This window comes from Liolophura sinensis, chromosome 1 (assembly GCF_032854445.1).
Source record: "Liolophura sinensis isolate JHLJ2023 chromosome 1, CUHK_Ljap_v2, whole genome shotgun sequence".
NCBI lineage: Eukaryota > Metazoa > Mollusca > Polyplacophora > Chitonida > Chitonidae > Liolophura > Liolophura sinensis.
The window spans coordinates 49222097-49248191 of NC_088295.1; the positions used below are offsets into that span (position 1 = coordinate 49222097).

Genomic DNA, 26095 nt, shown 5'->3' on the forward strand with positions numbered 1-26095 from the left:
AAATGTATTAGACATGCATCACATTCTTATTTTGAACATTATTACGCAAATACGTTATATACCAAGAGGTGGACCCAAATACCCACCATACAAAAATATTTTCAAATGCTCTTTTCTCTAGAAAGAAAAAATCTGAAAAAAATTTTAAAGACCATATTTGTAAATAAGTTTTCACAGTCTTTCATCTGATTTTGGCAAGTTTTTATGTTTTCTTCTCCTTTAAGTGAAATGGAGCGGATAATTCATCTTAAGTAATCAATGCTTGACTTCGAATATCTCAATTCCCAGATACCCTTCCCATACAGAATTCACACCTGCTTCGAGTAGGGTAAGAGATAGGGCATTCCCAGATGGTGGCGTTAAGTTGTATATCCTGGCCTGAATGCCACGTCCGCCCACCCTCAGCAGCCTATAGCCCGACCCCTGGGGAGATCTACAATCATGTGGCTTACCTCACTACCGACTCTCCAGACTCTGGCGTTACCACAAGACTAAGGATAACAAACACGTGAGAACAAAAAGATGATCCAAATGTTGTCTACCGGGTCACCTTACCTGCTCCAACGGGAAATAAATAAACTGTGTATTAAAAGGAAGGATATATATAATACCGGAATTGTGGGTTACCGTTGTCCTAATGCTGTTTCTCAGCAAGCATGTACCACACATGCCCTGCAGGGCAGATCATCTTGGCTTGTGTTATACAACTAATTCAGGATTTCCAGAGAACTAACTTACAAGATATCAAAGTATATCATCAACGTTTTTACTCCAGCAACGTTTGATCCCGGTCCCAGCATTGTCGGTCATTGATTATAAAATGTTCACGAAATACAATGTTAATGAATGAAGTTCGCAATGAATTTTGAATTCATATGCTCCGAGGTTCACAGACTTTCACAGACGTTTCCACACAGTATTATAACTGTGTGGCACGGTTCCTCTTTCCTGTAGGTCAGATGTCAGCCTAGTGTCCGTCGATAATGGCAAACATGACAGAGTCAGGGGAAACCACTGTAACCAGTTTATCTGCGGAGGAAACATGACAGAGTCAGGGAAACCATTTCAACCAGCTTATCCGCGGAGGAAACATGACATAGTCGGGGGAAACCACTATCACCAGCTTATCTGCAGAAGAAACATAACAGAGTCAGGGGAAACCACCGTAACTAACTTTTCCGCGGGGGAAACACGACAGAGTCAGGAAAAAACCCTGTAATCAGCTTATACGCGGAGGAAGCTTGACAGAGGAAAGGTGAACCATTGTAACTGGTTTATCCTTGGAGGAAACATGACAGAGTCGGGGGAAACCACTGTGGCTAGCTAATTCGCGGAGGAAATATACAAGTCATGGGAAACCATTGTAACTGCTTTATCCGCGGAGGAGACATGAGAGAGTCGGCGGAAACCACTGTAGCTAGATAACCGGCGGAGGAAACATAAACGTCAGGAGGAACCACTGTAACCAACTTACCCGCGGAGGAAGCTTGACAGAGACAAGGGGAACCATTGTAACTGGTTTATCCTTGGAGGAAACATGACAAAGTCGGGGGAATCCACTGTGACTAGCTAATTCGCGGAGGAAATATACAAGTCATGGGAAACCATTGTTACTGCTTTATCCGTGGAGGAGACACGACAGAGTCGGGGGAAACCACTGTAGCTAGATAACCCGCGGAGGAAACATAAACGTCAGGGGAAACCACGGTAACTAGCTTATCTGCGGAGGAAACATGAAGGTTAGAGGAACATGACACAGTCTCGGGAAATCACTGTAACTAGTTTATCTGTGGAGGAGACACAACCTGAGTCAGGGAAAATCGATGTAATTAACTTGTCCGCTGTTGAAACATGGTAGATTCAGAGAAAACCAATGTAACTAGGGTGAAGTACATTTATTTGGTGAAGTGTTGCATTCGAATCCACATTTCCTACCTATTTGTTCCAGAATTTGTGGTGAGGAACGTTTCTGACTACACCAGAAAAATGTTCTAAGAAATGAAATTTTTTCAGAAAGATACAAAACAACGCATGCGCATTGGATGATTGAAATCATTAAAGAAGTAACATAAATTATTATTTCACAGATTAAAACGGCGGTCCTGATAAAATTCACATTAAGGATCATATTACTTTAGAGATGTTTGTGACACATTTTCGCTACTTTTAAGGCGATAGTATACTATAGATCTCAGTCCGGTAAAATACTACAGATTCTCCCAAAATCGTGTTTTCTTTACAAAATATAAATAAACATAAGTCCGTGTGAACTAAACCAAAGTGTTGTTATTGACATATGGTGACTCATACTTTCAAGTATAGCAATTCGAATATAAAATTCACATAAATTAAATACTACATCTATATATCAATAAAATCAATCCTCTGTTATACTTATAAGGTAGAATGGCACAACCGATATCAAAATCTACACCTAAACCAGTTTGATAACATTGTAGACTAGACCTCGCAGATTGATTTAACAGCAATGGACGGTGCTACGACAGGGCATGTAGATCAAATATCCTTATATCTTCAAATATATGGATAAGATGAAAAAATCGAAAACTTAATGTCCCTGAGACATACCACTATACATATAATACACTGTGCCTGCATGATTATTACGTAACTTGCAACGCATAATACATTTACTTACGGGCAAATTTAAACTTATTTTATTGCATCGTTGTAGCATAATGCTGCGCAACCGATTTTATGATACACACATATATATACAGCCATCGGTGGCAACACGAGCAAAAAAGAACACATTTTTGTAACTTTTTGTAACTTGTACAAGTCTTGAAGATTTGTTGACTGCTGAGGATTTAATGACATACAGCCAGCTACAAATAAGTCATATTTATCGAGCACCAAATTAATATCCCAAATAAAGCACCACGAAAATGTTCTTGAAATCAGCTTACATAATCTCAAATGGAGAGGCCGAGGGATGTACGAGTTTAAACGTAACCGCCCATACACATGAAACAGAAACCAAGCGTTATACGTGAAACTACAGATACGTACAAATATTTCATTCAGCAGAAACTACATCAGCACTAATCTGTGTGTCAAAAGCTCCGTGTGTCAAAAGCACTATGGAAATATTACGTTTATGGTAGGCACACTAACAACTGAGATACATAGACAATTCATAAACAGACGTCCAGCGTCTTATTCATCTGTTTGCGTTTTCTCTTCAATATTGTACACATCTTCAACTGAATCATTTTGCAGAAAAAATATTATCAACATCGAATATGGAATCCCAATGTAAATTTCGGTAAAACCCTTGATCCAGCGAGTTGAAAACCTGCCAAAGAATCTGGTCAGAATTTTACATTTTCAGAACTTGTATATATCCGTCGTTTCACAGAAGAGTTAATACATACAAGCACTATTGGGTAAGATCATTTAATATTATAATTTCAGCATGTCGTGGACAGCGAACAACCGGATGATTGTTACGAAAAATGCTGCCAGACAACAAGTTAAACCATTGTCTCTGTCCATCTACCATAACTGTTTAAAGTCCAAACTATTCCAGTATGTTGAACGATATCTGACAACAGGCCTATATATATTAATGACGGAGAAAGTTTAGTTTTTCTTGGAGGCGGTAGGTAGGGAGGCGCAGGCAGATGGATCACGTGACCCCGGATCTTCAGTTTCTCGTCTCGTAGAGCCGGGAGAACTGATGTCCGTCTTGGATTTGGACTTGACTTTTTTGGCCTTGTCTTTCTTTGGTTTCGATGATTCCCCGTCGTGCTGAATTGAAAATATTCGTTGTCTCATGTAAACGAACGGCCTTGCTCTTTTCGGACTCTTTGGGGACTTTTCTTCAGGTTTATATTTGGGTGTAGGTTTTGGTGAAGCTATCGGTGAGGGCCTTTGTGGTTCTGGACTTGGCGAAGCAGAAAATTTCTTCTTCCTTGGAAGAAGTTTTTGCATAAAGCTCATGGCAGATTTGCGCTGGGATTTAACTGGATCCGCAGCCGACTGAACAGATGATGTTGAAGATGAAGAGTAAGATGGCGATAGAGGTTTCTTCGCTAGCTGATGTTGAGGCACTATATCAGAGGACACCGTCCCTGAGGATGAGGTTTCTACAGATGAACATGACACCGTGGAACAACCGGAGCAGGAGGATGGTGTCCTAGTCTCCGAAATTGCGGGTAGGGACGGGAGCTGACCAGAGCTCCTTCTATCCGCAGCTAGAGGTGGTATTTGTGCTGGCATCGTTTCCTGAGCCTTGACAGGTGCGGGGATTTTGGTGGGTACAGCGCGGGTGGGTGATCTGGGCATCTTGCCTTTCTGTGTGGGGACGGTGGCGATCCGCCCTGGTGCTGAGTTGTAACGTAACAGAGGCAAACGGCTAGGAGTCATGGCCTGTCGCCCCATCCTCACACCTGTCAATTGCTCCCTCTCGGGAAACTGCCGGGGTAAACTCCTGCTCTTGTAGTGTTCCTCTTCAATGGCTGCCAGTCTGTCCCCAGATTTGGCTCTGAGAGTTGTGATAGGTTGGAGTTTTCGAGTGGCATCTGACTTCGTCTTTTGCAGAGCTATCTGAGTCTGCAGGAGCAGGTCCTGCACTTGTTTTTGTCGTTCGTCTTCGGTCAGACTCCGGGAAGAAGACGAGTGCTCATCTCCTGGTGAAGACGCTTTGTTCTCCAGGACCTCTCTTGGTTTTATTAACATGTCTTCCAGATCTGGCAACTTGCGTCGTGCCAACTGAGAGCGGGAACCAAAGGGACTTTCGTTAGGAACTTTCTGTGTGGGACTATGTAGTCTTTCAGACACGTTCTTCAGCTTGACTATACACTCCGCCATCTTCTCGTCGAGAAACATGGAGTCTGTCGACACGCAGCTATCTCTCAAGTTGCTGGGTACCGTCATGGTATCTTTGTCCTCCTGGGCTAGGCTATCCGTGCTGACTCCCATCTCACTCGTACTGATCTGCGGAAGGTCCCATCTGCTCATGCGCCGAGCGGTGTTCGTAGATTTGTCGGTTCTGGCCACATAATGTGTCATGGTAGATTTGGAGAGAAGATGCCGGGGAGGTGTGCTTGTTTCCCGACACATTGTTCGTACAGGGCGAGTGTTGGTACTGGCATCTATCATACAAAGAGCCGGACTTCCATCACTGGATGGTGAAGGCAGCAACTGTGAGGGGTCAGGGAAGTTTTGTTCGTCTGGAGAAATTGTTAGGTAAGTTTGAGTACTACAATCATACAGGCTTATTTGTTCTGTGCTCATTTCTTGGTCCAACATTTCTATTCGATCCGTTTCCATAGATACATCTGAAAGCGACGTTGCCGAGGAGACCGTTTCCAAGGTAACATTTGGAACGAAGAAGAGTTCATCGATATTATCCAATTCACTTAACAGTCCCATGTAGACTAGAGATTCGGTAGATGTGGCTTTTTCCTCGTAAGACAAATCGTCATTTTCGTAAGGCCAGTCATAAGAATTAACTTCCCCGTACATGGCGCCTGGAGTTTGAGTGGAGACAGTCAGTGATTCGTCTGTTGGTAGTATAGACATGGCCATGGTACTCTGGTCACATGTCATGATGGGTGAGTACATAGTGCCCCGCTCTACGGTGGGGACTGGGATACTGATCTCCTGGTACGGCTCGCTTGGAGGGCCGGGGAAATAGGTTAGTAATAATTCCGGTAAACTTCGAGTGAGGACTGGCTGGAATTCCACCTGAAATGCGCCGTCCACTGACCTGGACAGGGAGTCCACACCCGGTGAAGTATTTGTCCGTTTACTGAACATGGTGGGTTTCACCATCATCTCTTTGTCTTTGATGCTAGTTGGATCGGTCATCGTGTCCGCTTCCAAATGGGACTGAAAGTCAATCCAGGTTGTGCTGTCACTGAATGTCAGCTCACTTCCGGTCTGCGCGTCGCTGAACACCATCTTGTCCGTTAGCGTTTCGTTGTCCGTTGTTGTGACGATGGCTTCTGTCTCGCACTCTCTCAACTCTACCTTTGGCGTGTTGGTAAACTGATCTGACATCGCCGTCCTCGGAGTAAACACGCCTTTGTCATTGGTGTGAATAACGTTGGTGGCGGTGCTGGCGTTGGATAACTGCGTGACATCAGTACTGGTCCACCTATCCGACAACGGCAGCTGAGCTGTCAACGTCTCTGTTTCTCGTGTTTTTACTGGAGACATGGCGGTAAAACTGTCCACAGTGACGGGCAGCTGGCCGTCCACGGATGTTCGCACGGGAAACAGCAGAGGTAGAATCGAGTTTTTGTTCGTGCCTGCTTCTGTTGTTTCCTCACACTCATCCGCTGTGTGGAGGGAGGCGTCTGTTGATGTAGATGAGTCCGTCAGGATCGGAACCATTTTCAATTGCTCACTACCGAGTATCTCCGTGCTGCTATCCATGGTCTTGACTGTGGCGGTGGAAGCTTTGTGGGACACAACAACGGATGGAGTATTTGTCGTTTTGCTCCGGGTTGTAATTTGCGGATTGGTCGCCTTTTTGTCGGGTTCCTCGATTTTGTCGGTCAACGTTCCGCGACTGAATTGTCTAACGTAACTCCAGGTAGACTTGTGCTTCACGTCAGCCGCGGCTGTTTGAGTGTCCAAATCACTATGTTGTATAACTGGAGTTGAAGTGGATTTATTCCGAACGGACGATAAAGACCTGTCCACAACTGTTCCAGCATCATTTACGGAAACAGACACGTGAACTGATTTTTCGGATGAACGAATCTTTTCTGTTTCTGTAGACTTGCAAGAATCTGGCCATTTTATTGGATCTGTTCCAAAACTTCGAGTTGTTTTTGCTACACCTGCTGAAGTCTGATCTCTTACATCGGAGTTCTCAGCTAAAGTTACTTCTGATTCACGATCTCCCTTTTTTCTATCAACCACTGGACATTTGCACTTTCTACACACTGCTCCCCTTCCGTATCCGAAACTGTGAGAAAGTGTTTGCCCTTGGGATGGGTCATCGTGTTTATCACTTACAATGTTAACATGTTCTGTCATAATTCCTGAATCTTTTGTAACTGCACGGAGCGTAAGTCTCGCCTCTTCAGTGAGCATAGTTTGGATTCCGCGATTGCTTACTGGCCATTTTGTCCTCGGTAACCCCGCCGGTGCTGTCGGAGTATGGTCGCGGGTCGTGCCATTTGTCATCGGCTGTTTGGAATCCACATGAATTTTTTCTACACAAGACGAATCTATTGTATCATATTTCGCACGATGATCGTGCATGTCTGTCCCTGTCTTAGCTTGGACCCCTCGACTGGTAACGTCCGGGTAGACCTGTATCACTTTATTGAGCATCTCTATTAGCGGTGTATTTACCGCCACGTCGCTGCCCCCTAGGCTTGTCATGCTCTCTTGGTCATAGGTTAAAGTTCTCTCAGTCTGGGACTTGACGGTATGGCAGCTTGGTCTTTCCGTCAGAACCCCTTTGCTCTTCACATCCAGCTCGAGAGCATCGCTGCCCTTGTCCCGAGTTAGCACAGGAATAGTACCCACCTCCTTGTTGGCCGTTTGAATTACCTCTACAGGGTCCGTCTGTAATGACTTAGACCGCTCGGCAAATGGCTGCGCAAGGTTATAACCCATGGTGGTTGACGTATCCTCCATGGAAACCGTGTCGGTTTGCGTATCAGAGCATATAATGTCAGTAGGTAAGCTATCACTATCTCCATCACTCGAGCCATTGATCACAGACAGATATCCCAACTTCACTGAACCAGGGATAAACTTAACTTGCTTGGAAAGATCACTTGGTACTGGAGGAAGTGACGGCTCCATGAGCATGGTTAGCTTCTCTTCTATTTCTTTTTTTAATAGCAACATTTCCAGGTTTTTATCCTTCAGAATGACATCCGTCAAATTACAAGTGCTCTCCAGGTTGCCCAGGCTCTCACGCAGCCAATCTTTATTCTGTAAGAAAGCCATAAATTCACCTCCTCCGAATACGCTCTCCACTTTTTTCAGCAGTTTTTTCTCCATGCCCCGAACTTGTGACGTGTAACTTATCGCCAGATCACGAATGCTTTCCTGAGTTTCTTTTTTTAGCATTTCACACTTGTTAATTGTGCTCAGCAGGTTTTGTACATCTGAGGCGCGACCTCTGCATTTGGCCATCAGATTTTCCAAGGCCGTCTTGTTCTTAGCAAATCCTTCACTGAAGGAGCAGACTTCGTGGTCCCGATGCTCCTGGAACGTACAAAGAATACACACGCAAGTCTCACATGGTTCACAGAAAAACCGAACGATTTCATCTGGGTGAACTTTACATTCAATATCCTTTTCATCCTCTATATCAAACAAACTGTGGTGCTCAGTAACTTTGGTTTTACGATGCAATTCCACGCATGATTTGCACAATAATTTGGAACATTCCACACACTTCGAACATGCCTGGTTCGTTCGTGAACGCATCGTCTGACATATCTCACAAGATGGCGCTTTGACGGAGCGCCGTCTATTGACAACATCCGTCAAATTGGACACGAGAAAATTGTCCGGTAATCTCCGGACGCCCCCGTTAGGAATTTCCGTCTTTTTCCGACAGAGCGGACACGTAATGTAACGACTGTAGAGCGAGAAACGACTGGCTCTCTCTCGCTCTGAGTCAATATGCTGCTGAAGACAATCCGTACAGAAAGTGTGCAAACATGTTAACGTTTTGGGATCTTTGTATGTTTCGTGACAAATTTTGCAGATGAGAAATTGGTCATTTATTTCCTTGATAAATTTTGTCCCGCCCGCCATTGCATTCGTATCTCGACTGTGTCCTAAAATCTCCTTTTCTAGAAGTTTTATTTAAATTATAACATCTAATTACAATAAATGGAATAATCAACAGGTTTGTACCTGTGAATATCTCAAGGATTCAACTAGATATGATAAAATAACGCTCACAGTGAGATAAAGAACACAATAAACAATATGGCGACACAACAGAGGTAGATGTGTTTCCGATTTGGGTAAGGTATCGTCGCCGAACGTTACGAATTGCCTTCAGTCCACTAAGAACGCTCACAGACTGGAGTCAGAAGAGTAAAGAAACTTAAGTACATGTAAATCACGTCATCCTTGATCGTAACATATATCCAGGTGATAATTAGTTATCAAGATGTTCCCATGATCCTGGAATGCGCAGCACCACACGATATCAGACACTCTGCAAAGCATATTGAGCACAACATCTCGGTATTTATGTCAAACTTTCACATAAATCACATTTGCATAAGCCACATCTTCCGCAATAACAATATCTGGTTTTGTCTTTATCCTGAAAACGTTTTATCTCTGAGAACACACTAAAGCCGAATATATCAAATTCGATCCACCGAGAACCTTGTTCGGAATTGTACAGACAACTGGTCTGGAAGCTGAAATGGCCGGCAGTGTTGGTTCTGTTCACGGGGAAGGTACCAACGAAGCGTAATCGCCTGCAGCAAACTATCTAATAAACAGTTTTCACAAGTTCAATGTTTGTCCATGAACAAAATACTGTAATCGTAGATGAAAAGACGTCTTACACACATTTAATACGAGGCGCTACGAGAAGTAAGGAAGTTGTGTGACTCTTTGGGCCTCAGTGATCTGTTAAAGTGATCAGCCTTATCAAGCACAAATATGGCTTTCACTCGTATAGCACTGGTCCATTATTATTTATCGTAAGCATCCAACCCACGATGTCGTTAAATGGAAACAATAAACCCTGACCACAGCGAGAGAAAGTATTTGCGTCCGGAAAAAAAATGCTTGTGAGCGTCGGTCTCCCTTAGGCAACTGGTGGTTGTTCAGGTGTCGATGCTTAAGGTTATAGGTCATGCTATCAATTTATCAGCCCTGCAGGTGAGGTCGTTGGCTCCAGCTTTAGAGGCTCTGGGTGAAGAATACCAGGATGGTTACATCAGTGATGGGCTTTACAAGGTGCAGCTGTGGTAGGTTGACTGAAGGGAAGCAGGGAGCCCGGCCGTATCTGCTGTTCTGATACCCCTAGTCCTTTTCTCAGGCGTGTAAACAAACGGAGTCACAGAACGGAATGCAGTCTCTTATTGATGGGGGTAAGCGGCTTCCTGCTGTCATAGTGGGGAGTCTGGACAGTTTTTTTTTATCACAAGATGACGTCAGCCGGAGGAACAAAACACTCAATATCTCTACATCGAGCAGCGAAAATGTAAACTATAGTCCAGCATATTTACCCACTACTGAAATCATCGGGCAAAATCGTGGGAACTTCGGAGCATTCTTCCTGTTGCCACCCAGTCACTGGCTCTGAAGAAAGGAATAAAGTAAAACATATATAAAATACTAAAACGGAGCACTTGATAGAACAAGCATATTAATTTCATATTTTTTCTGGCTTTAAGCTGAAACTTGGTGTTGTAGAATAATAGTTAGGCACTTGAAAGCAAAAGAAAAGTCTGTAAAAGAAATAAAAAAAATTTGAACAGAGCTTTGACAGTCTGATTGACTGACTGACCGATTCATTTCTCCAATGGCACACAGCGTAGCCTGAAATACACAGTAGCACAGTGGTATGTTTGTATTCCAGATCAGTGACGAATAAATTGGCATTAAAACCACTGCATTTTTTAACTATTGCTGCTTAAGCTATGGCGGTAGATGACATGTAATTTGCTACTATTTAAGCATTTAGATGAACAGCTAGAATAAAACGGTAAGTAAGGTAAATTGACAAGAGGCCGTATTTCACCGGCTACGTGTGACCATTTCTCAGTTTGGTTTTACTGTCCATGCTGTATGTATTTTATTACACTGTTATGGAACAATTACGTTATAACAAGTGGTAATAATAAGTTGAGCTTTGACTCTGTCCTGTTGGGTCATCATTTGATGGATACACTCAAAACATTAATCCGTGAAGTTTAACAGAAAGTGTGTTGTCTGCGATGCTAGAATGCAATCTGTTATTATAACATAATACTGTGTCATATTCCACATAAAAGAGACCTTTAGTTAGAAGTTACAAGTTCAACTTGCAACTTATAACTTCAAGCTAGAATAGGTAAACTAATTGTAGTTTGAAGTTCGACGTTACAAGTTACAATTTGTAACTTCTAGCTAGGTCTAGGTCTTTGATATCCTGTTAGCCTAACAGAATCTTTGATTTATTTATTTATTCGATTGGCGTTTTGCGTCTTACTCAGAGACATTTCATATATATGATGGCGGCCAGCTTTATGGTTGGGGGAAACAGGGCAGAGCCTGGGGGAAAACCCACGACCATCCGCAAGTTGCTGACAGACCTTCCCACGTACAACAGAATCTTTGTGTTGAATTAACAGAAGCGTGTGTTATATTCAACAGAATACTGCAATGGCAGAATACATTCTAGCATCACTCAAACAACAGGCTTTCTGTTAAATATAACAGATTATATATTTTGAGAGTAGCTTTGATTGGTTGAGTGATTAGGTTGCTTCATCTAAAGACTCATTCCGTCAGGGTCTATTGGCATTATTATCGAACAAGTATGCAAGAGATGTCAATCTAGTTTGATAGAGCTGAAAGGACACTCTGCCTGTCCATCAATTAATAGACTGCTTAATAGGGTACCCCTTGCCGCGCAAATGTGACTCGGTCTAAAGCTTAACTGCCTAACTGCCTTCTGGCAATGAATACGTAGTACGTTACTACAGCTAAAGTTTGTTCACAAAACGCCATTACAATGCTCGGAATGAGAATATATTACACAGCTTATCAATGACTTGTTTGGGCGGAAAGGTCCCTCGCCAGTTGACTGACTGATTTGTTTTCTCCAATGATACATAACGTGTCTAAAACCCACTGCATCCCATTGTGTAAGTATTATTGTTTAAACGCCATGACACTTCGTCATGAAGACAGCATATGCCCATGTATAATCTTTATTTATTTAATATATGCTTTACGCCGTATCAAGAATATTTATCTTATACGACGGCGGTTACGATGTACAATGGAATAAGGCTAATTCTTTTCTAAATGTGTAGGCCTATAAGATCTATCAATAACACGAAAAATGAAAAGGTGAGCAGAGATGTCAATGATAGGTATATCTGACACATAGCTGAGTTGGTGGAGGACGGCTGTGCTGTGGTTGCAGTTGTCAGTGCTGTTGTTGTTGGGTAATGGTGTTCTTCATGATATCGGGTAGAACCTACATTTTTTATATGCATTCACGAAAACACGATGTACCGCAGCCAGGGCTGCCAGGGCACGGTTATAAGTAGCACTCCAATATCATGAAGTATTTGGGTTTTTTTACATACCTTTTGTAATATTTGCCAAGAAATGTTGAGTTAATCATCTACTAGAAGGTCCACCTAGTTTTATGACTTAAATCCTATATTTCATCAGAGCAATTATACCTATATGCAAGCAATGGTAATAACGATCGAAATCAGTGATATAAAACATTGCCAAACATTGCCATTGCAATGACCATATTGGCCTGACTGGTGTCATCGGGCCATGCTACTGGTGAAAAACAATAATCATCACTGGGTTCTATATAATTCTGCTTTTGTGTACGAGGAGTCTCATGTTTTATTGCGCCTGTTTATCCAACGTTTACATTCACTAGGATTACTGCCGTAATGGCAAGGCAACACCAGTCTACACATGTGCTAAGTTTTGACTGGGAAAGTCTTCATGTTCAGCAGCTAATGAGCTGCTTCGCTATTGCCCAGTTCTTCAGTTAAACACACCTGACCACCCATAAACAGGGGTTACGGTCATAAATACGTCCCTGGCTCATCGGCTGTCCGCTGGTTTTATGATACGTTAATGTAGATTAGTGATAGCTACGGAGCCTGTCGAAATAGCCGACGTTTTCGCACGTGTAGTTTGGATAATTTCGTCCTCTCGTGTTAAGGAGATCTAGGTCGTTCAGTGTCTGTGAAAGGGCTCTAAACCTCCCAAAGGTTAAAAACTGATAATTTTCCGAGTGTGTGGATCAAGGGTTCCACGCATCCACACACACCGCTTCCGGGCTGTATTCTCTGCACCGTAACTGCACTTCTTTGGTCTGCTTGACTCTGAGTCTTGATCCAATGCATTGGAGAGCGCGCAAACCTCTGAATGTTTAACATTTTGAAATGATTTCATTCATATTCTGGTCTTTACTGTAAGTATGGTGGGAAATTCAGGATTTGCTCTTAAAGTCCTTTTCTCTCTTGTCTGGAATTTTGTGATAATTACAATGTATAACTGTGCCCTCTCAACTGCCATTCGTGTCTGAATTTTCATTGAACTTGCAAATATGATTCTTACTGGCGTGGCACAACCCAATAACGATCTCATTCAGACGATAATTTTGAACAACCTTACATAAAAATAACCAAAAATTCAGAGGAAGAGGGGACAATTCTAGTTTTTTTTTGAAATACCTAGAATCGAGTATATCATGAATACCTTTACCCACGTAAAGCCTAGCGCACACGGACAACATTTGTTGTCAAAAACGAGATTTGTTCATCCAGACAACGAAAAATCCTCGAAATTTACTCGTGTGCGGGTAACCTCAACATGAATTCCTGAGTCTGGAACACTTGGTCTACAAATTCAGCTTGTTTATTTTGGGCAACAAAAAAATCCAGCAACAAATGAACCGGACACAAGATTTCGCTTGTCTGCGGGTAATCTGGATCTTGTGAGATGGTTTGCCGTCTACATCAATCAATCAGCCTACTTTTTGGGGTCACATGACCTTGAACGCACCATGTGACGCTCTTCCGCCGCTGGAATCTTCAAAAATGGGACAACAAATGTTGCTTGTGTGCGGATAACCCATATTCCAGATCATTTTACACTGGTGTCTGAAAATCCAATCTTCGACAACAAATGTAGTCTGTCCTCAATAAGCTTAAGACCACTTCTTTTCCCAGAACGACATCAGCGAGGAAGTATTTTAAACATGCAGTTATAGATCATGAATCGTTACTTCATGGTCTTTTGAAAATATATATCCTTTTCATAAACCAAAAAATAAAAAAAAATTTTTAAGTAATAGAACCAAGTAATACCCCCTCTGTAAGCTAAAATGGACCACATGTGATTTATGTGTTTGTTAAACCATTACCGGCCATGCTGTTCTAGGACGCTAGATGCCCACAGACTCTAGCATATATAATATGTGAAGTTTGTTTAGATTCGTGACAAAGTCTTCATATGCCATGCCTCATGTTTCCACCTACAATGGCACACAGCGTAGCCTGAAATACACAGTAGCACAGTGGTATGTTTGTATTCAGATCAGTGACGAATAAATTGGCATTAAAACCACTGCATTTTTTAACTATTGCTGCTTAAGCTATGGCGGTAGATGACATGTAATTTGCTACTATTTAAGCATTTAGATGAACAGCTAGAATAAAACGGTAAGTAAGGTAAATTGACAAGAGGCCGTATTTCACCGGCTACGTGTGACCATTTCTCAGTTTGGTTTTACTGTCCATGCTGTATGTATTTTATTACACTGTTATGGAACAATTACGTTATAACAAGTGGTAATAATAAGTTGAGCTTTGACTCTGTCCTGTTGGGTCATCATTTGATGGATACACTCAAAACATTAATCCGTGAAGTTTAACAGAAAGTGTGTTGTCTGCGATGCTAGAATGCAATCTGTTATTATAACATAATACTGTGTCATATTCCACATAAAAGAGACCTTTAGTTAGAAGTTACAAGTTCAACTTGCAACTTATAACTTCAAGCTAGAATAGGTAAACTAATTGTAGTTTGAAGTTCGACGTTACAAGTTACAATTTGTAACTTCTAGCTAGGTCTAGGTCTTTGATATCCTGTTAGCCTAACAGAATCTTTGATTTATTTATTTATTCGATTGGCGTTTTGCGTCTTACTCAGAGACATTTCATATATATGATGGCGGCCAGCTTTATGGTTGGGGGAAACAGGGCAGAGCCTGGGGGAAAACCCACGACCATCCGCAAGTTGCTGACAGACCTTCCCACGTACAACAGAATCTTTGTGTTGAATTAACAGAAGCGTGTGTTATATTCAACAGAATACTGCAATGGCAGAATACATTCTAGCATCACTCAAACAACAGGCTTTCTGTTAAATATAACAGATTATATATTTTGAGAGTAGCTTTGATTGGTTGAGTGATTAGGTTGCTTCATCTAAAGACTCATTCCGTCAGGGTCTATTGGCATTATTATCGAACAAGTATGCAAGAGATGTCAATCTAGTTTGATAGAGCTGAAAGGACACTCTGCCTGTCCATCAATTAATAGACTGCTTAATAGGGTACCCCTTGCCGCGCAAATGTGACTCGGTCTAAAGCTTAACTGCCTTCTGGCAATGAATACGTAGTACGTTACTACAGCTAAAGTTTGTTCACAAAACGCCATTACAATGCTCGGAATGAAGAATATATTACACAGCTTATCAATGACTTGGTTTGGGCGGGAAAAGGTCCCTCGCCAGTTGACTGACTGATTTGTTTTCTCCAATGATACATAACGTGTCTAAAACCACTGCATCCCATTGTGTAAGTATTATTGTTTAAACGCCATGGACACTTCGTCATGAAGACAGCATATGCCCATGTATAATCTTTATTTATTTAATATATGCTTTACGCCGTATCAAGAATATTTATCTTATACGACGGCGGTTACGATGTACAATGGAATAAGGCTAATTCTTTTCTAAATGTGTAGGCCTATAAGATCTATCAATAACACGAAAAATGAAAAGGTGAGCAGAGATGTCAATGATAGGTATATCTGACACATAGCTGAGTTGGTGGAGGACGGCTGTGCTGTGGTTGCAGTTGTCAGTGCTGTTGTTGTTGGGTATGGTGTTCTTCATGATATTCGGGTAGAACCTACATTTTTTATATGCATTCACGAAAACACGATGTACCGCAGCCAGGGCTGCCAGGGCACGGTTATAAGTAGCACTCACATATCATGAAGTATTTGGGTTTTTTTACATACCTTTTGTAATATTTGCCAAGAAATGTTGAGTTAATCATCTACTAAGAAGGTCCACCTAGTTTTATGACTTAAATCCTATATTTCATCAGAGCAATTATACCTATATGCAAGCAATGGTAATAACGATCGAAATCAGTGATATAAAACATTGCCAAACATTGCCATTTGCAATGACCATATTGGCCTGACTGGTGTCATCGGGCCATGGCTACTGGTGAAAAACAATAATCATCACTGGTTCTATATAATTCTGCTTTTGTGTACGAGGAGTCTCATGTTTTATTGCGCCTGTTTATCCAACGTTTACATTCACTAGGATTACTGCCGTAATGGCAAGGCAACACCAGTCTACACATGTGCTAAGTTTTGACTGGGAAAGTCTTCATGTTCAGCAAGCTAATGAGCTGCTTCGCTATTGCCCAGTTCTTCAGTTAAACACACCTGACCACCCATAAACAGGGGTTACGGTCATAAATACGTCCCTGGCTCATCGGCTGTCCGCTGGTTTTATGATACGTTAATGTAGATTAGTGATAGCTACGGAGCCTGTCGAAATAGCCGACGTTTTCGCACGGTGTAGTTTGGATAATTTCGTCCTCTCGTGTTAAGGAGATCTAGGTCGTTCCAGTGTCTGTGGAAAGGGCTCTAAACCTCCCAAAGGTTAAAACTGATAATTTTCCGAGTGTGTGGATCAAGGGTTCCACGCATCCACACACACCGCTTCCGGGCTGTATTCTCTGCACCGTAACTGCACTTCTTTGGTCTGCTTGACTCTGAGTCTTGATCCAATGCATTGGAGAGCGCGCAAACCTCTGCATGTTTAACATTTTGAAATGATTCATTCATATTCTGGTCTTTACTGTAAGTATGGTGGGAAATTCAGGATTTGCTCTTTAAAGTCCTTTTCTCTCTTGTCTGGAATTTTGTGATAAATTACAATGTATAACTGTGCCCTCTCAACTGCCATTCGTGTCTGGAATTTTCATTGAACTTGCAAATATGATTCTTACTGGCGTGGCCACAACCCAATAACGATCTCATTCAGACGATAATTTTGAACAACCTTACATAAAAATAACCAAAAATTCAGAGGAAGAGGGGACAATTCTAGTATTTTTTGAAATACCTAGAATCGAGTATATCATGAATACCTTTACCCACGTAAAGCCTAGCGCACACGGACAACATTTGTTGTCAAAAACGAGATTTGTTCATCCAGACAACGAAAAATCCTCGAAATTTACTCGTGTGCGGGTAACCTCAACATGAATTCCTGAGTCTGGAACACTTGGTCTACAAATTCAGCTTGTTTATTTTGGGCAACAAAAAATCCAGCAACAAATGAACCGGACACAAGATTTCGCTTGTCTGCGGGTAATCTGGATCTTGTGAGATGGTTGCCGTCTACATCAATCAATCAGCCTACTTTTTGGGGTCACATGACCTTGAACGCACCATGTGACGCTCTTCCGCCGCTGGAATCTTCAAAAATGGACAACAAATGTTGCTTGTGTGCGGATAACCCATATTCCAGATCATTTTACACTGGTGTCTGAAAATCCAATCTTCGACAACAAATGTAGTCTGTCCTCAATAAGCTTAAGACCACTTCTTTTCCCAGAACGACATCAGCGAGGAAGTATTTTAAACATGCAGTTATAGATCATGAATCGTTACTTCATGGATCTTTTGAAAATATATATCATTTTCATAAACCAAAAAATAAAAAAAAATTTTAAGTAATAGAACCAAGTAATACCCCCTCTGTATAGCTAAAATGGACCACATGTGATTTATGTGTTTGTTAAACCATTACCGGCCATGCTGTTCTAGACGCTAGATGCCCACAGACTCTAGCATATATAATATGTGAAGTTTGTTTAGATTCGTGACAAAGTCTTCATATGCCATGCCTCATGTTTTCCACCTACTTTAAATTAGCCAGTACGTTTTTTTTATCTATTTCTGGCGTGTAATGCTAAGGTTGGGAACATCGTTTTCTAATTTAACGTGACCGGTACCTCACCCTTAATCCCGACCTCATTCGCCCTGAGATAGCCTTACGGTACTGTCTGGTGTAACTGAGTGAAACTGGAACTGACGTGCTCAGCAAAATACACCTATTTAGTCACGCCCACTGTGAGATTGAGCGGTTTTAGTTGGATCTACATAACATATATGCATATAGATAATAATACTGTATACAACTCATGTAGACTGCAATAAACAAAAAGATAGTATGCGCCAAAGTTCTATACATCTGCCTACATACACACACAGAGGTATATCTACCTTTATACACCAAAGTACTGATAATTCCAACCATGTAAGACACATCACAGAAGTGATTTTTCCGGAGGTGGGGACCAGATTAACATAACGTCTACCTGAATAGAGAGGCCATACCTACGTGCCAATCAGAATCGCTGAACAATAAAAAGCCGACTTAAAACAGAAGCAAGAATTTGGTTGGAACAGCAGCGTTTGAGTTGAGAAAAACTATAAAGGTGGTTGGTTGAGATCTAATTCTAAGGACATGTCTTTCTATAAAGAGAGCCTACTTACAGATCCGTGGGATTGTCCTGAATGCCTGCTTATGTTTTGGCTTACGCACATTTTTGTAACAACCTTCTTAGCCTTACAAAACATCGATCGGTTGTGATGTTATTTTAAAAAAATAATCTGTTCAATTTAACAGAAAGTCTGTTGTATGAGTGATGCTAGAATTTATTCTGCTATTTCAGATGATTATTCTGTTAAATATAACACACACATTCTATTAATTCAACATAAAGCTTCTATTAGGGTAACAGAATATTCTGTTCAATATAACACAGTATTATGATATAATAACAGAATTCATTGTAGTATCACTCAGACAACAGACTTTCTGTTAAAATTAATTTTTTGAATGTGCCTCTTTGTGGTACATCGTCCAATAGATTCGAGCTATGTTTGGATCATGTATCGTCAATATAAAATCGTGCAACAGCAGTTACACATAATATTATTACAAAGAAACGGCAAACCAGTAAAGGTTAAATTGCCGTGGTATAGTTCTGCCAGAAGTAGCTGATAGTCAAGTCGTGATAAATCGTAGCAATAGCGTGAAAGCATTGGCCCTTTGCGATTGTCCTTTGCCTTCTGGTATAAAGTCTGGTTTCATACATAATGCAGATTGCAGCAGCGTTTTCCGTTCCTACAGCCATAGCTCTGGAACTTTTCCCTGCGCCCCCCCCCCTTACCCCCCCCCCCCACACACACACTCCCGGCCCCTTACATACCCCACCATCCCAACACCCCTTCTTAAGCGTGCACGTGGTAGCTGTAGGGCACTAAATAGATGGATTATTTGTAGTCATTTTCATCAGGGCGGAGTTAACTGTTAGCCATCATACACTTTATACCCTGTTACCCAAGGCTCAGGGTTACTAATGCCGACTGAAGTCCCATCACTGCCACAGGGGAAGGTCCATACATTGTCTGCTCTGAGCAAGTCCACATTGCATGCCCTAAGCTAACCCGGCTCACTATTTCAGACCTATATACAATTGTTTACGCTAACTAAAGAAGCGATGAGCCAATATAACGTCTGCAAGCAACATATGTGCTCGCGCCACCATACAACAAGGAAGAGCAACTACGGAGCCGGTGGCACACGCTGCATGGATCTGCATATCCGCTGTCATCGTCACCTAGGCTACCTTGTTTTCTAAGAAAGAGTGCCATTCCGTGTATATATGACGCTTGCATGTTAAACGGTGTCAATACAGATGCTGGGTTGGATTGTGAACATGCTTAACAGTTTAAAGATCATGCTGTGCGTATGCGTATCATTAAAAGTGTTAAAATGCATACACATTTCTTAATGTTGAGGGTAATATTTATTCTTCATATCAACATTTCTAAATGTCACCAGTAACATTCCTTCTTCACATATATATGCGTTTCCTGGTGTCTTCAGGCAGCAATACTCTTTCTTCATTTCATACATGGTGTACATTAAAAGTGAGACTCATTCTTCACATAAACATGGCTAAGTGTCCCAATAATATTAATTCCTCACATATGAGTTTCTTGGTGTCCTTAGCTTGAACCCATAAGTAAAACAGTAAAGGTGCAGAAATTCTGTAAATTCATTCTTCACATGTGTCTTTTTAAGTGTTACAGAAAAATGCATTCCGCACAAATTTATATTTATTGGTATTCCAGTGATATTCGCCCTTCAAAAATGTACCCATTTCCTAGTGATCCTACATACTTTGTTAGATATGTATCAATTTAAACCATAGGTAACATATGACACCTTATGAAGACCTAATACAAGCATCAATCTAACGTAGGCCTACACGAAGCTGTAGTTTATACGGCCCGAGTACAGATTTTGCTAACGCGCCAATATTGCAATCCAGTGAAACACATGAATTAAGACTGTATAATTAACAGAATACGAATTAACAGAAATATAGAGAAACTATCCGGATACGTACCTTAGCAGATATAGAGTTTCGCCCTTGTGACTTCCAATGAAGATGCAACGACAACAACAACACAGACAAATCTCGTTTCTCGTGTTCAGTAATGGAATATATAGTTGGACTATAGCGGACGAAAATCTGTAACACCACTAATCCAATAGAATGCTTATCGTCTTCATACAGCAGATGTTGTTGTGGCCCCGCGGACCAGCCTAAGTAAACGATACAAACGTTTCCTTGGGGCTCAACAAAGAAGTGCAGTGGGTACCAAGCTGTTGTGTTAACTCCAAACTGACAGCGCCTAGGACTGTGCGTGAGGCCAGCACACGTACGTTTACTCCTACTTACTTCTCCAGCTTTCCTCCACGCCTAAACCCCCAAACTCTAACCTAATGCCTCAAAGAAATTTGCTTCCCCTGCGCCAACTACCTCTGCTCTTTAAAAATATCTGTCTGTATGTTCTTTGGTTACCGTCAGTGAGTTGTGCGAGGAACCGGGTTCGCGCTAGGGTCAGGTAGGCCGAGCGCCACCACGATCCCACATTACGCTCCCCACCCCACATTACGATAATAACACACTTCATCGAGCACCGTTTCCTGCCAAAAATCAGCGGCCTAAAGGGAGTGGAATAAATTCGTCTTCGCATGCACTGTTGACGTTTGTTTTACCCACAACATAAGCTGGTTTGTTCAATAAATCCGCCTGGTAAGATAATCAACTGTGCTCAAAGAGATTCACCGAAATGAGGTTGGTATTAAGACAGCTGGTAGGTCAGTCAGTGTATACACGCGGATCAGATAGACATAAACATGTATATGTAGGTACCCTTCTTCGGACTGGTGGTCTGGGATGAATATATGAAGGCTATCAAGTTGCTATAATTTAATTATCATATAATCCAACAATTTTAGTATTTCCATCAAACTGTTATGGGTGAGTTTTACAACCATTGCCTTGCAATTTATACGTTTGCATCAAACATAGTTACCAAGTGACTATATAGCTTATAATATATAGTTTATATATATATATATGGTATATAGTTTTCATCAAAGTATCGGTCATTCTTTGCAATTTATAATGAAATTAGGGGGCCTCCGCGGCAGAGGTGGTTAGCACGCCAGCACGGCGCTATAAGAGTTTTGACGTTTGTCCTTCCAGGTCACTTAATTAGTTTGGCCGCAATATTGGATTTCGAGTAAAACCTTCAAATATTTTCTCAAGAACCAATGGACGGATCCTTCTGAAATTTGCTGTGCATATAGAACAATGATAGTTACAATGATAGTTAAGTTTAAAATCCGTTAATATCTTTTGAAGCTCGTCATTGGTTGAATATATGACGTCATGAAGAGGATGAATTTTGATTGTGCTTTTGTTTTTTGCATATGTTTAAATTTCTGAGTTATACATGGAGTCAAAAAACTAGTTTTAGGGTCTTGAAGTTACTTTATTTATTTAATTCTGCAATTTGCAACAAACTGTGTTCCAAGGTATGCACTTTATACGGTAATATATTTGAGCCCCCATTAGTAGTTTTATCTTTGTAGACACGTATAAATGGCATCACCTATTTCACAAGTAGAAATTTAAACCATTCATCCATTTTAAACCATTTGACACTTAAATGCTCGCGAAATGCCTAGTTGACTGTGCATGGTTCCCCAAAACAGACTGTGTATCTTCATTTACAAGGATATAGATGGGTCATTCCTGAACGACTGTCACATTGTCATGTCGCAAAAACTGCTCTGTACTGAAGCGGAAACTGAAAATCATTCTTGCAGACTGCTTGGAAGCCGTGAAACTACAGGCAGCTCTAGTTGTTATACCGGTTAATAAGATGAGCTAGAACAACGTGTGTTTATGGATGAGGCCAGTCCTGAAAAGAAAATGTGGAAGTCATAAAGGTTCTGCCATATCTTCTGGAGCCATCCCCAAACACAAAGCACTTGAATAACTGGGCTGTCATGCCAGTTACAGTATGGCTGGTTATTACACAGAAGGTCATTCACCGTAACGACGTAATAGCCTGGAATCCGGCGAGAAAACGCAATTAACCCCCCCCCCCCCATAGACACGAATCAAAAAGAATAAGGACACAGCTGATTAAAAGTTATATCGATAAATAACTAACTGAGGTATATCAAATGGGGAAATATCAAAACGATTTGATGCTAAGTTCGCACAGTTCTACGTTTGATGAGAACCACTTGTCTTCAACCAAGTCTGTCCGTACGTCATATACGTGTGGGAAAGTTTGTCAGTAATTTACCAAAGGCCGATGGTTTACTGCCGTGGGATTTCAATGGGATTTCCACCCCAATCAAATTAACCGCCATAGAATACATGAAACATTTTAAGTGGAACATTAAACAACAATCAAATAAGTAAGTAAATAAATAAATAAATAGAGAGCGTACAACAAGATTGTTGCAAAATCTAATCTAAATCTGATGTGGTAAATATGCCAGTCTATAGTGTTTACGATAGTTATCACTGAATATTGGCACAGATAACACACTTACGACTCCATGCATGTAATGCGTCTTTCTTGCCTCAGTACCACTGTTTACCAACAAACTTGCAACCCTTGCCAAAAGTTATATTTAGATTATTATTAGCCTGTACCTGCAAACGCCGCACATATAGCGCATACTACAGCATACGATAAACACAGCAGTTGCCAGAGATATCTACTTTGGAAGGGTTTTGTTTGATTCAGGTCCATGACATGTGGTAAATTTATGACATAATTTTTGACGTTCTCCGACGCACTTTTTCCTTAGATAAATCACACAGTACAGAAGAGAAAAAAAAAGAATCGTAAAACAGCGATGATAACTGGTATCAAGTGGCGCATAAAAGGCAATCTAAGGTAAATCAAATAAGGTGTAAAGTGTTAAGCCAACAGCTATACCCTGTATAAGTGCTGTATGAGGCTTGTCAACAACTTGTCAAAAAATGACAAAACTGATAAGGTTATAAAGTTTAAGTTTTTCATATGAAGAGAAACGTTAACCAAAACGAAACTTTCGCGGCACGTAGAAAATACATACATGAACGTTTCAGCAAAAATATTCTTCAGGTTAACAACGATCTTCATACTGTAAATTAAAAAATCTGTGCCTCGTTTGAACGAAGAATTGCCTGTTTGGATGAAGTTTTGGATGACGTTTACCAGCGCAATGTCTAAACATAAAAAAGAAAACAATCCCACTATAAATACTTTATTGTGGATGAAAAAACTCTTTGCTACGTCAGTCACGTAGAAATTCCTCCAGGAAGCTCATGATGCATGTAATTCAGACATTAGACTTTGTTGTTGTCAGTTTAAAAAAAATCCAATAAAAACAAATGGTAATTTTGGAAGGTAGTTGTCATTTATGCACCCACAAACGCTTGATGGCCATGCAATAAGCATTTGTGTCTGCGTGTACCTTTTACATCCTCTGAGAAAGCATTAATAGCCGAACTTTTCTATGGCAGCACCTATGATAGATACAAGAATGTACTACATGCCAAGAATTCCAACCTTTGGCCGTTAAAATGCATGCCTGTACAAATTCTAGAAAATTTCCTTTATTGTCGTACCAAACATTCATCTGTACATGAAACATGTTCCAATATAAGGAAACAAAGATTTTGTATCCTAAAATAAATAGAATTCGTTTATTCTCCGCCGAAAAGTGTCAGTGAATATAAGGTCGTGATTTCTGACTTGATCCTTTCCGCCAGAGAAGATCACGGTGTTTTTCGTGAAGCCTTGCTGACAGGGGTTAGAGGCCGACGACGCTTGCGTGCGGTTTGCGCAGCCCAACGTCAGTTGAACCTCACACGTGGGAAAGTTCGTCAGTAACTTGCCAAAAGGTCAATGGTTTATTCCTCCCGTAAATCTGACCGCCATTCCTGAGTTTGGTTTATCAAATAAGATAAATTCAGCCTGACAGACGCGTGCTGTCCTCTTCAACATTGTACGCACTTATTGGGGATTCTCCAATGTCCTAACTGAATTCCGTTAAAAGGCCTGAAGAGGTGTGTGTGTATATATGATGATTCGATTGTCATCCCATTACTTACCTCGTCATGTAGGCATTTCATACGTAGAACTATACAGACTGTTCGAATAGTTAATTTGAAGATCAACGAAGTTTGTCAAATGTTCAACCATGAGAGAAAAAAAAGCCAGTAGAAGGTATCGATGCACACAGTAATGTTTTTAAAACCTTTTACTAAATCTTTTTCAGAAATGACTCGCCTGAAGAGTTCTATCGGAGCGAAACAAACGCAAAAGCCTTCATGTTTCGTTGAAGAACAGCTTTCTCAAAGTGTATACCATGCGACGCAATACTCTACACTGCAATTTTTTTTCAACCAAACTGTCTTAATGTATCTTTTCTGAAACACGGAGGATAGCGGCTGATCAGCCTTTTTCTAACCTCTTCCTATGCTAAGCATTTCCTTGTCACAAACACACCGCTTTCTATAGTTTCTAAAAATACTGCTGTAAAAATACCAGTGCAGACAGCCACTTGTCTTGTTTTTACAACACAATCTCATGTTCCACGTGCATGTGTGTATGCAGGCTATTCCGCCATATTTTGTGTCAGTTAGCCGATTTCGAAGCCTATTATTGCACATTATGTGCTGTTATTTTCAGTCTCTAAAGCACGATTATTATACATATGCCTGGAACGCATTTAACCCTAAATGATGACCCTATGGGCATATTGTCACGTGTACAGTATCATTGGCAATTGATAAGTTGGAAATGTGTATATAAGATAAAATCTGATTCTTTCTAAAGACACATTATCTCCGTAATTTTTTATGCAGCCAAAGTTTAAAAGTTTTTAGGGGATTCTTTTCTCGTGTCAAATCAATTTACTAATGGGTTGTCAGAAAGAATATCACATTTATTGTTTTCTCATCCGAACGAGTATCGCATTTACTGTTGTTTCGTTAGAACGCATGTCACATTTATTGTTGCCTCGTTAGAACGAGTATCACATTTACTGTCGTCTCGTTCGAACAAGTAAATAGTATCCTAGCAAGTGTCACATTTACTACTGTCTCGTTACAACGAGTATTACATTTACTATTGTCTCGTTATAACGAGTATCGCAGTTACTATTGTCTCGTCAGAACGAATATCACACGACACTTCTTTCAAAGTAACGTTGTTTAACAATGCTTACATTGATTTATTTCATAATTGTTGTTAAGATCACTTGGGCCCACGAAACACTTAATTAAGTCAGATTTAAGTTTAATTGCTGCTTTAAAGCTGTTACTTACTTTAGACATATTTATTATAATAGAGTTTTCATAACTAAAAATAAATTCTGCCTGAAGTCTTAGGCATCTATGTGGTCCTTTGGTCCCTTGTGGCCGTTTTACAAAGCACGTAACTATAACATGGCAGCCGGTATAGTTGCTTGTATGTAACGCCCTTCTTTGATACCTTTACATTTATTGTTATCGGTTTAGGTAAAACAGCTGATTCATTTTTTCAATATTTGTTAATTATAATTATAATCGGATTTTTAAGTCAAAATTTTGAAACATTGCATCTTTTATCTGCGCATGTAAAATCCACATACAAATAAGATAGTGTACTGGCATAGAGACTAAATAGTC

At 40.8% G+C, this 26095-nt stretch overlaps 1 protein-coding gene across 1 annotated transcript; it reads right to left on the bottom strand.

Annotated features, from left to right (window-relative positions):
• Positions 1-1880: 1880 nt before the first annotated feature.
• Positions 1881-20784, bottom strand: LOC135476259 (uncharacterized). The gene is made up of 2 exons (XM_064756234.1): positions 20468-20784; positions 1881-10278 (listed from the first exon to the last, which is right to left on the bottom strand). Exon 2 carries the CDS (start codon positions 8761-8763, stop codon positions 3607-3609), a length of 5157 nt encoding a protein of 1718 aa, XP_064612304.1. The 5' UTR covers positions 8764-10278; positions 20468-20784; the 3' UTR covers positions 1881-3606.
• Between the last annotated feature and the right edge of the window lie 5311 nt (positions 20785-26095).